The following is a 13,909-nucleotide window of genomic DNA, read 5'->3' on the forward strand; positions in this document are numbered from 1 at the left end:
GCACACCCCATGAGATAATATGATAACTGGGCCGTAGAAGAGTAGGACGCTAATAAACGTTACCGGTAAGTGAGCTGAGAATTCCTCCACATGTTCAGGAAGTGATGAGCTCAAATTGGCATCCGGTGTTGTATAATATGATTTAGAGTGGATCGTAAATATCCTACAGTAGGGGGTGTCCAACTGCAATTCGAAGAACTTAAATGATATCCCATTTCTTTCTCACTTCTCTGCAGGTGTTGCAAGTAGTACTGTTGTCCAGCCCACTCCACAGAACATCCCAACTGTGGATCCTTCACTTTACAATCCTGGTTCTAAAGGTAAGAAAAAGATCATGCTTTCTGTTCCTATGTATATCTCTGCTGATTCCTTTCTCCTAAGAAAGAATGAGTGACACATATGGGAAAACTGGATGAGTAGAATTCTCCATTTGAGTTTTGTAGGATCACTACGAGGGACGCACCTTGAGACAAGTGTGACTACAGGGGTCCCTCATTTCCCCCCCTTCCCATGGGACGTCCCAACCCCTAACCTCGGGTCAGCCTACCAGGTGAATTTATCTTAGCCTTTAGAGACTAGATAGGAGCCCTTACATCACGTCCTGATGAATGCCATGGACCTTCCTTGCCACTTTGGCAGAAACATGTTGATGACACTGATGGGGATGGGGTTCCAAACCCCTGGGTCCCCACTCTAGCTTTCAATGTTAAGCAAACCCCATATAAATAAAATTACATTTGGAGTTTGCATTAATTTTTAAAATTGCTCACTTCTTTTCTCGGGCCTCCACTTAGTTGTAGAAGTGCCTTCCTGTCTCCAGGTGAGGCTTGCTCTCTATCAAACGTGGTTATTAGAAAGCGAGGACTACCGATGATGAAGCATGACACATGTGAGGACAGTCCTTCCAATTTTGATATGCCCAACACCCCACAGAAAAATGCGTAGTGCGCCTTTTTCCTTCTTAGAAGCAGACACTTATTCAGGGTAGCTTCGATTTTTGTGCATCTGTCTCTCCCCCTCCCCTATCTCATGATGTTGCTTACACTGGCGCTGTCCTTCCCACCCCCTCCCACATGTCTTTGTTGCTTGTCCTTTCCCCCCACCCACTCCTGCATTCCGTTGTTACTTGGGCCCATCCCTCACAATCCTTTTGCATTCCATTGTTGCTTGCCCTCGCCCCTTCCACCTCCTCCCACATTCACCTGTTGCTTTTTCCCTTCCACTCCTGGCGCAAGCCTGACTGGCACAATGTGTTTTTTAAGCCCAAGTTACTGTTGTTTCTTTTTTGTTTAATAGTATTTATGATACACAAAGAATAACATTTGCATAAATTATGTTTTCTGGTGACTATCCTCTCTAATGCACACTTTATCTCCTGCATCTGCTATAAAACAGATTATCAGTCTTGCTTTTTTGCCTCATTTAGTCGTGCATACAGTCTGGGCTTTGTTTTTCTGTCATCAGGGAATACTTAAAAAATTGACAAAGTCCAATAGAGCTATTATTTACCTTTGTTATTGTCCAATGTTGTTTAAGCATGTTGTACATCAGTACGCCTGCTGTGCTGCATTGCTGAAAGTAAAAATAAAATAGTGCTTTGAGGCAGCCTGTATTAAACGCATCATATCGCTTTTTTGGTAGTTTCAACCATACTGTACGACAAGGCTAAAAAGACATTCATTGGCAAAGCCAATAGTTCTTGCATAGGATAGACCTATTGGCTTTGCCAGTGCTTGTTTCTGCTTGTGTCCTAGGTTGGTTTATCTGTTTTGCCCTTTCTACGTCGTTTCTTGTTCTCATTGTTCCCCTGTCCTTCCTACCCACTCCCGCTTTATGCTATGGTTGTTTTGCAGTTTTTTTAAAACTATAGCGCAAATTCGACCTGAAGGTATTTAATCGCTGTATAGTTCTTTCACCACCATTGCGTCCCACCCTTCTCCCTCTTGTTGCTTTTTTTTCTCATTTCATTTTCAGAAGGTTTATATAATGCACAGAGACCCAAAGGTATTGGAACGCGGTGCATGAGCCACGTTTACTTTACGCAAGGGCACATTCCTTTTCAGGCACTTGAGGTTTAAGTGATTTGCCCCGAATCTCTGGATGTTGATTTGGCTTTGAGACTCAAACCTGGTTGTCCAGTACTGCAGTCAACAGTTCTGACCCTAACGCCACATCCTCTTTAAAAAACATTTACAATGCCAAATATATCACTCAGAGCTGTTTGGCTTTGTTAATGTTTTTTCTTAAAGATGTTGCATGGCAGTGCGGGCTACTATGCAACATGACTTAAAGTAAACAAAAAAAGCAATAGAACACGATCAACGCTAGCCATGGCATAGCACTTTGTTTCTAGTTACTTTCAGTCGTGTTGCAGAGTAGCTTGCGCTGCTGTGCAACACCTTTAAAAAATATTGACAACGCCCATAGGTCTCGCATAAGCGAAACCTATTGGCTTTGCCAGTGCTGTTTAGTCTGCGTAAAAGCAGAAGTCAGTAGCCCTACTTTTATCACAAGAACCAGAGGGTCATCTTAGGGACTCTGCTAGGAGTCAATTACAGCTATGCCCGCATCTTAGTGACCGCCACAACAATGGTCTCCTGAACCTGCCTAGACATTCTGTAAGATTTAGGTAATACTGACAAGCTAGTATCAGTGAAAGTGTCATTGCTACCCTAAACTTCATCTTTGCATCTGGGAGAAAAGTTCATAGAATTGTACGAGAAGTGCCTTACATTACTTTTGCGACGTAAATGTCAATGCGAGGGACATTTGTACTTTCTCCAAGGAACCATTAGTGTCTGATCCTTGTAGCATGTTGAGAAAGGGCTCACTCTCTTGTTCATCTTTGTCTCCAACCACAGTGAGTTCAGCCATTACGACAGACCAGTAACATGGCAAACATGAACTTTTATCGTATATTATGGAACAAAGGGAACCTTATTACCATTTCTTCTGCAACTTTTATATGTGTATAGGTATGCCTAGGGTACAAAACTAGGCACAGAAAAACTGTGTCCTAAAAAAGGGCAGGAGCCCTCCAACGCGATTCAGAATCCTTGACTATTAAGCATGAATGTTGTGGGTCGTGATCCCTATCATGTAAAGAAATATTCTATAAAGAGATGATCTTCATTGTGCGATGCCGCACCTAAATTGTCTCCTGAACATTTAATAGGTGATCATGTCCTGGGAGATGCAACTTTGTCCACGTCACCAGACTAGCGTCTTCTAACGTCTTCTAATTGTAGCTTGATGTACTTCTCAGTACACAGTGCATGTCGTGCAGTTGCTAAAAATATTTAGGATCTACGGGTTTAGACCACCTAAACTAATGGAATGGTGTCAAGACTGATTCCAGACATCCCCAAAGAATATGTTAGCCTTTAGATTTGCTAGCTCACATGCCACCATAAGCCACCTAACCTTACCAAGGAGCAACTAGTTTCTGGCAAATATTGAGCACGACAACCTTTTATCCTTCAGAGATGTTGTAAACAGTACAGTGCTTTTCGCTTAGTCAATCGTGCTCACTTAGTCTCAGAGAGGTACACAGAATAAACAATGGGGATGTTCTCAATAAGTATTTATTGAACTAGTGCCATTCTATTATAAAACATGTTTGCAGCGACAATCATTAGACAGAAGCAAATATGTAAGATTACAAGCACCAACAGAGTAAATAAAAGGTATAATTCTACCATGGTGCTAAAACAGTGAATCTATGCAGGCATGTATACATGACAGTAATTGAGCGTCCTCCAACAATTCTGACCCTACCTCAGTGTACCTAGCCTATATGTGGGTGTAAAACCAAGAATCCCCTAGGAAAGAGCCAACCGCATTACCTGATGGGAGAGAATGAAGGACCCCGTCTTGGTCTCAAGTTGGACACCCCGCAAGGGATGTCAGACTTTTGTGTGCTGGAACTTCTGGGTACAGGGACCTCAGTGTCTTGTGTCAGCGTGGAAGCTTCTCCTCTGACAGACCCTCAGCCCCCCGCTTGATAAACTTAAACAGATCTTCACCGTTCTGATAGTTCCGTAAAATCCTCAACCACTTCTGGCAAGTACTCCAACCAAAGAAACCTAGCGGTTGGCTTACGAGAGTGACATTTTGAGGGGGTATTTTGTTTGAGTTTTATTTAAAAGATTACAGGTATTGAGCAAGTATTTTACAGTAAAGTGTCTGCGTTTCTTGTGGGACCACCGGGAAACAATTACTACCATTTCAATAGAAAGAGAGGGCTGCCAAGTCTGAGCACATCTGAAAAACCAATAACGTTAATTTGAAAACAAAAAAATAGGCAAAGCATGATTTGTGAATGTGTCTTTTCCTGTATTTCGTTTTGATAGTTTGCTAGAGTATTGTTCTCTTAAACAAAGAATATCTACTTCCCTTAACTGTACATATGCCCTTGTAATTGGTTCATTGAATATAGCTTCCTTGTCATAGCCGCCGTGTGTCGTCAGAGACTCGTCCTGGCAAACTTGCATTTTTTGGAAAAGTTGTGCAATATAGAAAGTGAATCAGAAAGTAGCGGGCCAGCAGCAATGGCACTAAAGCACACTCCTTTTCCGGCAACGCGATTAGGCAAAATGCAGTCGCTTACAGTGCAAAACAGCCATTGGATGAAGGGAGCTCGCCCAGTGCCCTCCCCTGTACTGCGTGCTTTGGTGGGTGGAGCCCAAATGTGAATGACATTTGAACAGACCAATGTATGAAGGGTAGCCATTATATGTGTATAAGCATATAGTTGTACTACGAGGTTTTTTTTCGGGTGATAAACTGTCTCTAGGCCAGACCTAAATGTGTATTGCATTCTGTCAGTTAATTGAGACCTACTCGAAGTCCCTTTTTTACTCACCCTACACATTCTACATCCATCATTCCGAAGACGGCTCGAGGCCAGTGGGAGTTGGCTCTTAGACTGAGCATGAATGTCAGTTTTCAGCAATGACTAAAGCTGATAGACCAATATTATTTTTGGACTTGTTTCAGAGTCTGGGTAATTTCAAGAAGTCTAACATTTGTCATGTGTTAATGTTTTAGCTATTTCGGATTCCAGCCTGGGGATTTTTATTAATTGCATTATTTAGCAAAGTTACAGATCTAAATGACGTATTGCGCGAAACCAATGTGTTTCGTGTATAACTAAATTTGATTTCTCATGTGTACTCGAAATGGAATGTAGTTAAAAAAGTACATAGTTGCCATTTAGCAGCAAATTACGTTTTAAGGATTGATATTGTTTTTATGAAGCCCCCCACCCAGCCCCCGATTATTTTGCCTTCTGCTTTTTGGGATCCTTTGTAGAGAGAACCTCTGTACTGAACTGATAATTCTACATTTTTATAGAGTGCTTACTTTTTGTGCTCAATGCCTTTTCATCCTAGAGAAGATATCTTAGAGTGCTTACTTTTTGTGCTCAATGCCTTTTCATCCTAGAGAAGATATCTATAGCTTTAGCTTAACATTCAGCCCATTTGTAAACGTACATTGGTGTATGGAAATGAGAGAGAAAACCCCTGAGCTTGCTTCTCTCTGTGCCAGTGTGTGGTGTGCCCTTTCTGTATGGGAATCACCCAAGGCTTTTAAGTGTGATGAAAAAACCCGGGGGGCTCTCAAATGGGCGTGGCTGGTTAAATAAGGGGCGTTGTTTTAAACACCTAGGATAAAAATCTGTGCTTCGCATACTGCGCCGCCCGACTGGTAATTCGCTGCTTCTGCCATTGTATCCACATGCATAATACAACAAGCATTGCACCTACAAGAAGTCAGGACTGTTGGATGTGTCCAATGGTTCTTAGTTGCATAAGATGAATAAGCAACAAATTCGGCTTCGTTGTACATAATAATGAAAATGTTAGTTCTGACATGATGAAACTGTGAAAACAGTTCCATCAAAGGCAGTCAATGAAGGGTGGTACAGCTGCAGAAATATTTTTTTTTCACTCTGAGCGTGAGGGTAAAATTGTAGAGCCCAACAGAGACCTGTCTCAGCCAGCCTTGGATTGGTAACGAGGGCACTCGGGCAATGCCCGAAGGGCCGGTGTCCAGATCGAGCTGTGGGCTGCTTTTTTGCGCAGCCTGGGCGCCGATTTTGGCGGTTTCTGCTTTGTTTGATGCCGCCAGCGGCCCAGTGGGTGCCTGAGTGGCCTTTCTGGAGGAAAATGGGCGTCCATTATCTCCCTCTTATCAACGGCATAGGTGTCAGTCCCTTTCTCTCCCTGGGCCGGCCCATTAATATATGTATACTGAGTGGAGCAGGGGGCCTGAGCAAAGTGGCCTAATTTGTTTTCAGGTGTTTCATCAGGGTAAACTAATCCGTGCATTTTTTTACCACCACCCCTTTTTTTTAATAACATTTCGCTGAAGTAGTGTTTTGCTAGGCAATATGCAAATGTGGGCCACTTTTTTTCAGCCTGCCCGGGCCGATTTTTAATCCCAATCCAACCCTGGTCTCAGCACCTACTTTTCAAAACTCAGCACCGGCAGGACCCAGCTCACTTAAAGCCCAGAAATCACCAATTCTTTATGTATGGAGATCAGTGCTTAATTTATAAAATAATAAGTTCCAGGGCCGTGGCCAGGAGGCCACTGCAACTTTGACTATGCATTGCCCTTCATTGCTACCAATGACGGTACCAAAACAACTCTCTTGTCTGCAAGTGCGACAGTTCAGATTATTCCACGTCCCCAACACTTAAAGGAATGGCTGCGGAGGAAGGTGTTAGTACTTTTTAATGTATATTGTATTCATAAACAACCGTTGTTCTGCTAGTCTCTAAATTAGATGAGCAGCGCCACAATGTGGCAGACTGTCATACCTGTGGTGTTGACAATTAAGGGCCTGTGCCGAGCACCGGAAACCAATTAAGTGAGAGTGCCAAGCTCTGGAAACCCCTGGCTCAAATTAAGCACTGATTGGAATGAATCATTTTTTGTAAGAAGGGCTTACATCCTATCCTCCTTGGACCACTTGCACCTGAGTATACCTTTTTCAAAAACCTGATCGTTTTTACATTTTGTGATTTTTGCATCAGAATTAACCGCACTCCTTCCAATCTCCAAAGGAATTTCTTCCAAAGGAAAAACATCTAAAGGAACACTAGTTGTAAAGCTGCTGAAAGTTAATGTTTAGCGTTATCAACAAAACAAGCATTGCCATAGCCAATAGGTCTCGCCTTTGGGACCTTATAAGTGTTTAGCCATGCAGCAGTTGATGTTTTTGCACCAAGGATATTGTACTGCATAACTAAATACTTATAAGTTTCCAAAGGCGAGACCTATTGGCTATGCCAATGCTTGTTTTTCAAGTGACTTTATTACATGTAGTTAGTTAAAACACTTATTAACCTTTTAACTGCCTCGCGTGAGACAGTGCACAGTCCTTTAAACAAAAGGGCATCCATTTACACTAACAGAACCTGCATAGGGTGAGAGAAATGCTCCATCAAGCGACAGCTGCACGTCAATTTTTAAACTTTTTTTTTTTTGATTGAACAAAAATCAACCACTTGCATGTCCAAGAAAAACCAGGCTGGGAAATAGAGCAGAACAGGGGTGAACACTGGTACGTAATAGAATAAACATCTATTTTTCAGAAGTCACCCAAGCCAATCGGGGAAAATCATTTTTTTCACACTGGACCAGGGAGACAAAAGAGGGCTTTAAAGAGTAGCAGAAGAAGATCTTGGAAGCTGCACTAGGCGTAAATGCTTGTATTGCACACACCTCTCCTGCAAGTCAAATGTGATTATATAAATCTTACACCGCGCCATATTCACTGCTCAGCACCCATGCAATGATTTGCCTGTCCAGGTCAGCTACTGATGATAACAGGCGAGAAGGAGCATCTGCCTGTGGTCATGAAATTTCCCAGTTTTGGAGAAAAAAAAATTCGAGACATCCTAGAAGGCTGACATGTAGAAAACCTGTTAATGCATCACTGCCTCTATGACCCACTCAAGTCAAGGGATGAATTACTTGAATACATCTCTCCACTGCTCAGAAACTGACAGCCCCTCTCGCTAATAGATGGCTTTCAACATCACAGACTTCCAGCAAATAACCCCTTTACCTTAATTTTCTTGTGAGCGCTGAATATTACAAACATGCTTTGAATTTTTAGTTATTTTACAGGGTAAACAGTAGAATATGATAAAGAAAAGTTGTAAAGAAGTGAGGGGGATGAGGCACAGAGGAGGGTGGTGGAGAAGAGAGAGCAAGTGAGCTGAGAAAGATAAATGTAGACAGAAGGCATAGAGAAAGTTGCTAGTTAAAAGGAGAGTGTGACCAAGAAGGCGAGCATCCTGCTGTGTTAGAGTTAAAGCACATTAGGAAAAAAACCAGATGGCCCCTGAACGCGCCGCTGAGTAAAAAAAGAACAAAAGTGGAAGTTAAAGCACATTAGGAAAAAAAAAGCAGATGGCCCCTAAACACGCCGCAGATCAAAAATGAACAAACGTGAAAGCTAGAAGAAAAAAAAGATGGCCCCTGCGCGCGCCGCTGCTCGCTCCCGCAAGGTGGATGCCGCCACATGCATGAGTGTGTGGAAAAGAGCTGACCAATTCCTAAAGGTCCTCTTCTAGAGCAGCGCATGCGCGCTGCCTAGGTGAGACCTAAAAACTAAATATATTTAATGATGGCCGTCATCAGTACCGATACATGCCAGTGCATGCTAGCATTTGAACTACATACAGGGCTTTAAGTGGGCCGGATCTTGCCAGTGCTTAGCATCGACAGTTCTATAAAGCAGGTGCCGTACCGGGTCTCTATCGGACTCTCCATTTTTGCCCTCAGGGTGGAAAAAAAATCTTACCTCTGAAGCAGTTCCACTCTTCACTGCTTTTGAGGTAACTTCAAAGAGACTCGCTACAGTACTTTCACAGTCTCATCATTTCAGAACTGAAGCATTTTCAATATTCTATACAGTGAAGCATAGTTGTTTCTGATTTATCTTACACAAACAACAACCATTGGCAAAGCCAATAGCGCTGGCTTGTTGTAGGTGTAATGTTACTTGCTATATCTGTACTATATATCTGTATGCAATGACAGAAGCAGCAAAATACCAGTTGGGCGTCACACCATGCTAAGCACAGATTTTTACCTTGTGTATATTTAAGCCACACCCTTAATTACATGCCCCCCCCCTTTGAGAGACCCCCTAGTTTTTTCAATCCACTTAAACAGGGCCGGACTGGGAAACAAAACCGGCCCTGGCAAAGTGCTCGGCCGGCCCCCCCTCCCCACTTGGGGGGGTTGGAGGTGCCGCCGAGCGCTTTGCTAGGGTCGGTTTTCAGTCGATTTTGTTGCAGGGCTCATATTGCAGCTATGCTGCAAAAACGGCCCTGTAACAAAATCGGCCCCCAGGGGCCCAAACCCGGCCCCCACCCTTGCGGCGCACCGGGGGTTTGCCCGGTGCCCGCTATGGCCAGTCCGGGCCTGCACTTAAAGCCCTGATTACATATGTCTAGAAGAGACTTTAAAAAAATGTGCGATTCCCTTATGTACAATTTTTTTTATTAGACACATTTACTATGTTAACGGTTGGAAGACCTTTCCAGAAAAGAATGCGAGGATGACACTAAAATGGCGCCTGCATACCCCACACTAAGCCAACCTGATACATCAAAAGTAGCCTCTTACTCACAGATGGTAAGGATGCTCAAAGGTACTGCCTGTCCTCCACTGCTCCGCTTTATTCCATGCAGTGATAGAAGTGGACGGGGACGGAAGGGCACGGCGTGCCCCTACTTCTAAAAAATTGTTCAGTCCGTTCCCCTACTTCTTGCTTTCAAAAAAGCGTCCCAGGACGGCTAGTCCAACTTTAAAATGATAACTTTTTTCTTTCCGCTTCCGGGGCTGCTCGCACTTCTCTGTTGTACTCCAGAGGCTGCAGCAGCCCCCGCCCCCCCTGAGCTCGCACAGACCGAGGGCAGGCCATTGTCATTCCGATTGAGGCAGATTAGCCCCTTTAGAATGACAATGCGCCCGCCCTCTGCCTTTAACATATCAAGTGCCCCTGAGATCGGAGTTGGTGATTAGAGAGGAGCTTTCCCCAAGCAGAGTACTGTGGGGAACTTGACACCTTTGTCAATGTTGTACACGGAGGAGCAGTGACCACAGTGACCGGACAAAAGAGGCGACAGGAAAGGAGAGGTACTAGGGCAGGAGAGGTGTCGGGGCAGGAGAGGTGTCGGGGCAGGAGAGGTGACGGGGCAGGGGAGGTGACGGGGCAGGGGAGGTGACGGGGCAGGGGAGGTGACGGGGCAGGGGAGGTGACGGGGCAGGGGAGGTGACGGGGCAGGGGAGGTGACGGGGCAGGGGAGGTGACGGGCACGAGAGGTGACGGGGCACGAGAGGTGACGGGGCAGGAGAGGTGATGGGCACGAGAGGTGATGGGCACGAGAGGTGACGGGGCAAGAGAGGTGACGAGGCAGGGTAGGTGACGGGGCGGGGGAGGTGACGGGGGAGGTGACTGGGCAGAGGAGGTGACGGGGCAGGGGAGGTGACGGGGCATGAGCTAGAGCAGTAACCGGGCGTGAGCGGTGAAAGGACAGGAGCGGTGAAAGGACAGGAGCGGTGAAAGGACCAGGAGCGGTGAAAGGACAGAAGCGATGAAAGGGACAGGAGCAGTGAACAGGACAGGAGCAGGGAACGGGACAGGAGCAGGGAACGGGACAGGAGCAGGGAACGGGACAGGAGCAGGGAACGGGGCAGGAGCAGGGAACGGGACAGGAGCAGGGAACGGGACAGGAGCAGGGAACGGGACAGGAGCAGGGAACGGGACAGGAGCAGGGAACGGGACAGGAGCAGTGAACGGGGCAGCAGCAGTGAACGGGGCAGCAGCAGTGAACGGGGCAGCAGCAGTGAACGGGGCAGCAGCAGTGAACGGGGCAGGAGCAGTGAACGGGGCAGGAGCAGTGAACGGGGCAGCAGCAGTGAACGGGGCAGGAGCAGTGAACGGGGCAGGAGCAGTGAACGGGGCAGGAGCAGTGAACGGGGCAGGAGCGGCGACGGGGCAGGAGAGGCGACGGGGCAGGAGAGGCGACGGGGCAGGAGAGGCGACGGGGCAGGAGAGGCGACGTGATAGGAGAGGTGACGGGGCAGGAGAGGTGACGGGGCAGGGAAGGTGACGGGGCAGGGGAGGTGACGGGGCAGGGGAGGTGACGGGGCAGGGGAGGTGACGGGGAGGTGACGGGGCATGAGCTAGAGCAGTAACGGGGCGGTGAAAGGACAGGAGCGGTGAAAGGACAGAAGCGGTGAACTGGGCAGGAGCAGTGTACAGGGCATGAGCAGTGAACAGGGCATGAGCAGTGAACGGGGCAGGAGCAGTGAACGGGGCAGGAGCAGTGAACGGGGCAGGAGCAGTGAACGGGGCAGGAGCAGTGAACGGGGCAGGAGCAGTGAACTGGGCAGGAGCAGTGAACTGGGCAGGAGCAGTGAACGGGGCAGGAGCAGTGAACGGGCCAGGAGAGGTGACGGGGCCGGGGAGGTGACGGGGCCGGGGAGGTGACGGGGCCGGGGAGGTGGCGGGGCCGGGGAGGTGACGGGGCAGGGGAGGTGACGGGGCAGGGGAGGTGACGTGGCATGAGCTAGAGCAGTAACCGGGCGTGAGCGGTGAAAGAACAGGAGCGGTGAAAGGAAAGGGGCAGTGAATGGGGCAGGAGCGGTGAACAGGACAGGAGCAGTGAACGGGGCAGGAGCAGTGAACGGGGCAGGAGCAGTGAACGGGGCAGGAGCAGTGAACGGGGCAGGAGCAGTGAACGGGGCAGGAGCAGTGAACGGGGCAGGAGCAGTGAACGGGGCAGGAGCAGTGAACGGGGCAGGAGCAGTGAACGAGGCAGGAGCAGTGAACGAGGCAGGAGAGGTGACGGGGCAGGAGAGGTGACAGGGCAGGAGCGGTGAACAGGGTAGGAGCGGTGAACATGGTAGGAGCGGTGAACAGGGCAGGAGCGGTGAACAGGGCAGGAGCGGTGAACAGGGCAGGAGCGGTGAACAGGGCAGGAGCGGTGAACAGGGCAGGAGCGGTGAACAGGGCAGGAGCGGTGAACAGGGCAGGAGCGGTGAACAGGGCAGGAGCGGTGAACAGGGCAGGAGCGGTGAACAGGGCAGGAGCGGTGAACAGGACAGGAGCGGTGAACAGGACAGGAGCGGTGAACAGGACAGGAGCGGTGAACAGGACAGGAGCAGTGATGAGGCAGGAGCAGTGACGGGGCAGGAGCAGTGGCGGGGCAAGAGAGATGACTGGGCATGATTGGTGATGGGGCAGGAGAAGTGACGGGGCAGGAGAGGTGACGGGGCAGGAGAGGTGACGGGGCAGGAGAGGTGACGGGGCAGGAGAAGTGACGGGGCAGGAGAAGTGACGGGGCATGAGCTAGAGCAGTAACCGGGCGTGAGCGGTGAAAGGACAGGAGCGGTGAAAGGACAGGAGCGGTGAAAGGACAGGAGCGGTGAAAGGACAGGAGTGGTGAAAGGACAGAAGCAGGGAACAGGACAGGAGCGGTGAACAGGGCAGGAGCGGTGAACAGGGCAGGAGCGGTGAACAGGGCAGGAGCGGTGAACAGGGCAGGAGCGGTGAACAGGGCAGGAGCGGTGAACAGGGCAGGAGCGGTGAACAGGGCAGGAGCGGTGAACAGGGCAGGAGCGGTGAACAGGGCAGGAGCGGTGAACAGGGCAGGAGAAGGGAACAGGCCAGTAGAAGTGACGGGCCAGGAGAAGTGACGGGCCAGGAGAAGTGACGGGCCAGGAGAAGGGAGGGGCCCGGAGAAGGGAGGGGGCAGGGGAATTGACGAAGCAGGAGTGTTGATCGAGCATGAGCAGGAGTACTGACTGGACTGGAGCAGTGAAAGGGCAGGAGCAGGCGTTTCCCAGGGCGACTGGAAGGGTAGGGGGCCAGTTTAGTTTGGGGGGACCGGTTTTGTACAAGTGCAGGAGTTTTAAAAACACTGCAAAGTTCTTTGTATATTCAGCAGGTTTCGGTCAACAATACAAGTGCCAAGATAACTTTGGTGATCAATGTACCTGCTGGAGAGAGATGGGAGCATGTTTTGTCTAGTGGCTGTTTTACTCATCTAAGGTAGTGCAGAGTGGTAATATGCCTGCTGCAAAGAACATGTACCATGCATATCAAAAAGCAATATGTTATGTGCATAGTTCAGTGGGTACTGCTTTGTGTTCACTTCCCGAATGAAAAGACACTTGAATACATATTGCCTGGCAGTTCGGGCTGGACTGTTCACATTGGGCGCAGGATCAAGACTGATTTGCATATGGCTCGGTCCAAACTGGAATGGCATGGTGAGCAAAAAACGATGGATTTAAGCCCAGATCTCTGAACTGGGGTGAATGTATGACATTGTTCTGCCTTCTGTCCATCAATTGTTCTTTTTGCATTTGTCACCCCGAGTGGGACAGGTATGCTCAGACAATAGTCCCGTGCTCTCCATGCCACTGGAATCAAGCTATCCTGGTTGATGAGGGCTGAAAGCCCAAAACCGGTCCTAGGATGCTTGATTCCGGTCCAGGGAGGACCTGGCCTGGCAGTTCGGGCTGGACTGTTCTCATTGGGTGCAGGATCAAGGCTGATTTGCATATGGCTGGGTCCAAACTGCAATGGCATGGTGAGCAAAGAAACAATGGATTTAGGCCCAGATCTCTGTACTGGGGTGAATGTATGATATTGTTCTGGATTCTGTCCACCAGTTGTTCTTTTTGCTTTATTATGATTGAGCAGCTAGCTGGCTGACATGAATATGAAGGAGCCTTTGTGGGTTTCCTTGCGTCTAGATTCTCCTGAAGAGTCCCTTTCTCTTCTGAGCCCTGCTTAACACATGTGTACATAAGGAGCCCTGTATTCATGACCTCAATGTTTGAGACAAAAATAATCATGGATTTCTGAACA

The 13,909-nt window shown here is 48.1% G+C and overlaps 1 protein-coding gene across 1 annotated transcript in view; it reads left to right on the top strand.

Moving 5' to 3' along the window:
* VTA1 (vesicle trafficking 1) overlaps positions 1-13,909 on the top strand; it is a 470,640-nt gene that overhangs the window by 440,533 nt on the left and 16,198 nt on the right. The window contains exon 7 of the mRNA XM_078648987.1: positions 237-320. Coding sequence (XP_078505113.1) covers positions 237-320 — 84 coding nt within the window. The remainder of the gene's footprint in view (positions 1-236; positions 321-13,909) is intronic.

Source organism: Lissotriton helveticus, chromosome 6 (genome assembly GCF_964261635.1).
Source record: "Lissotriton helveticus chromosome 6, aLisHel1.1, whole genome shotgun sequence".
Taxonomy (NCBI): Eukaryota; Metazoa; Chordata; class Amphibia; order Caudata; family Salamandridae; genus Lissotriton; species Lissotriton helveticus.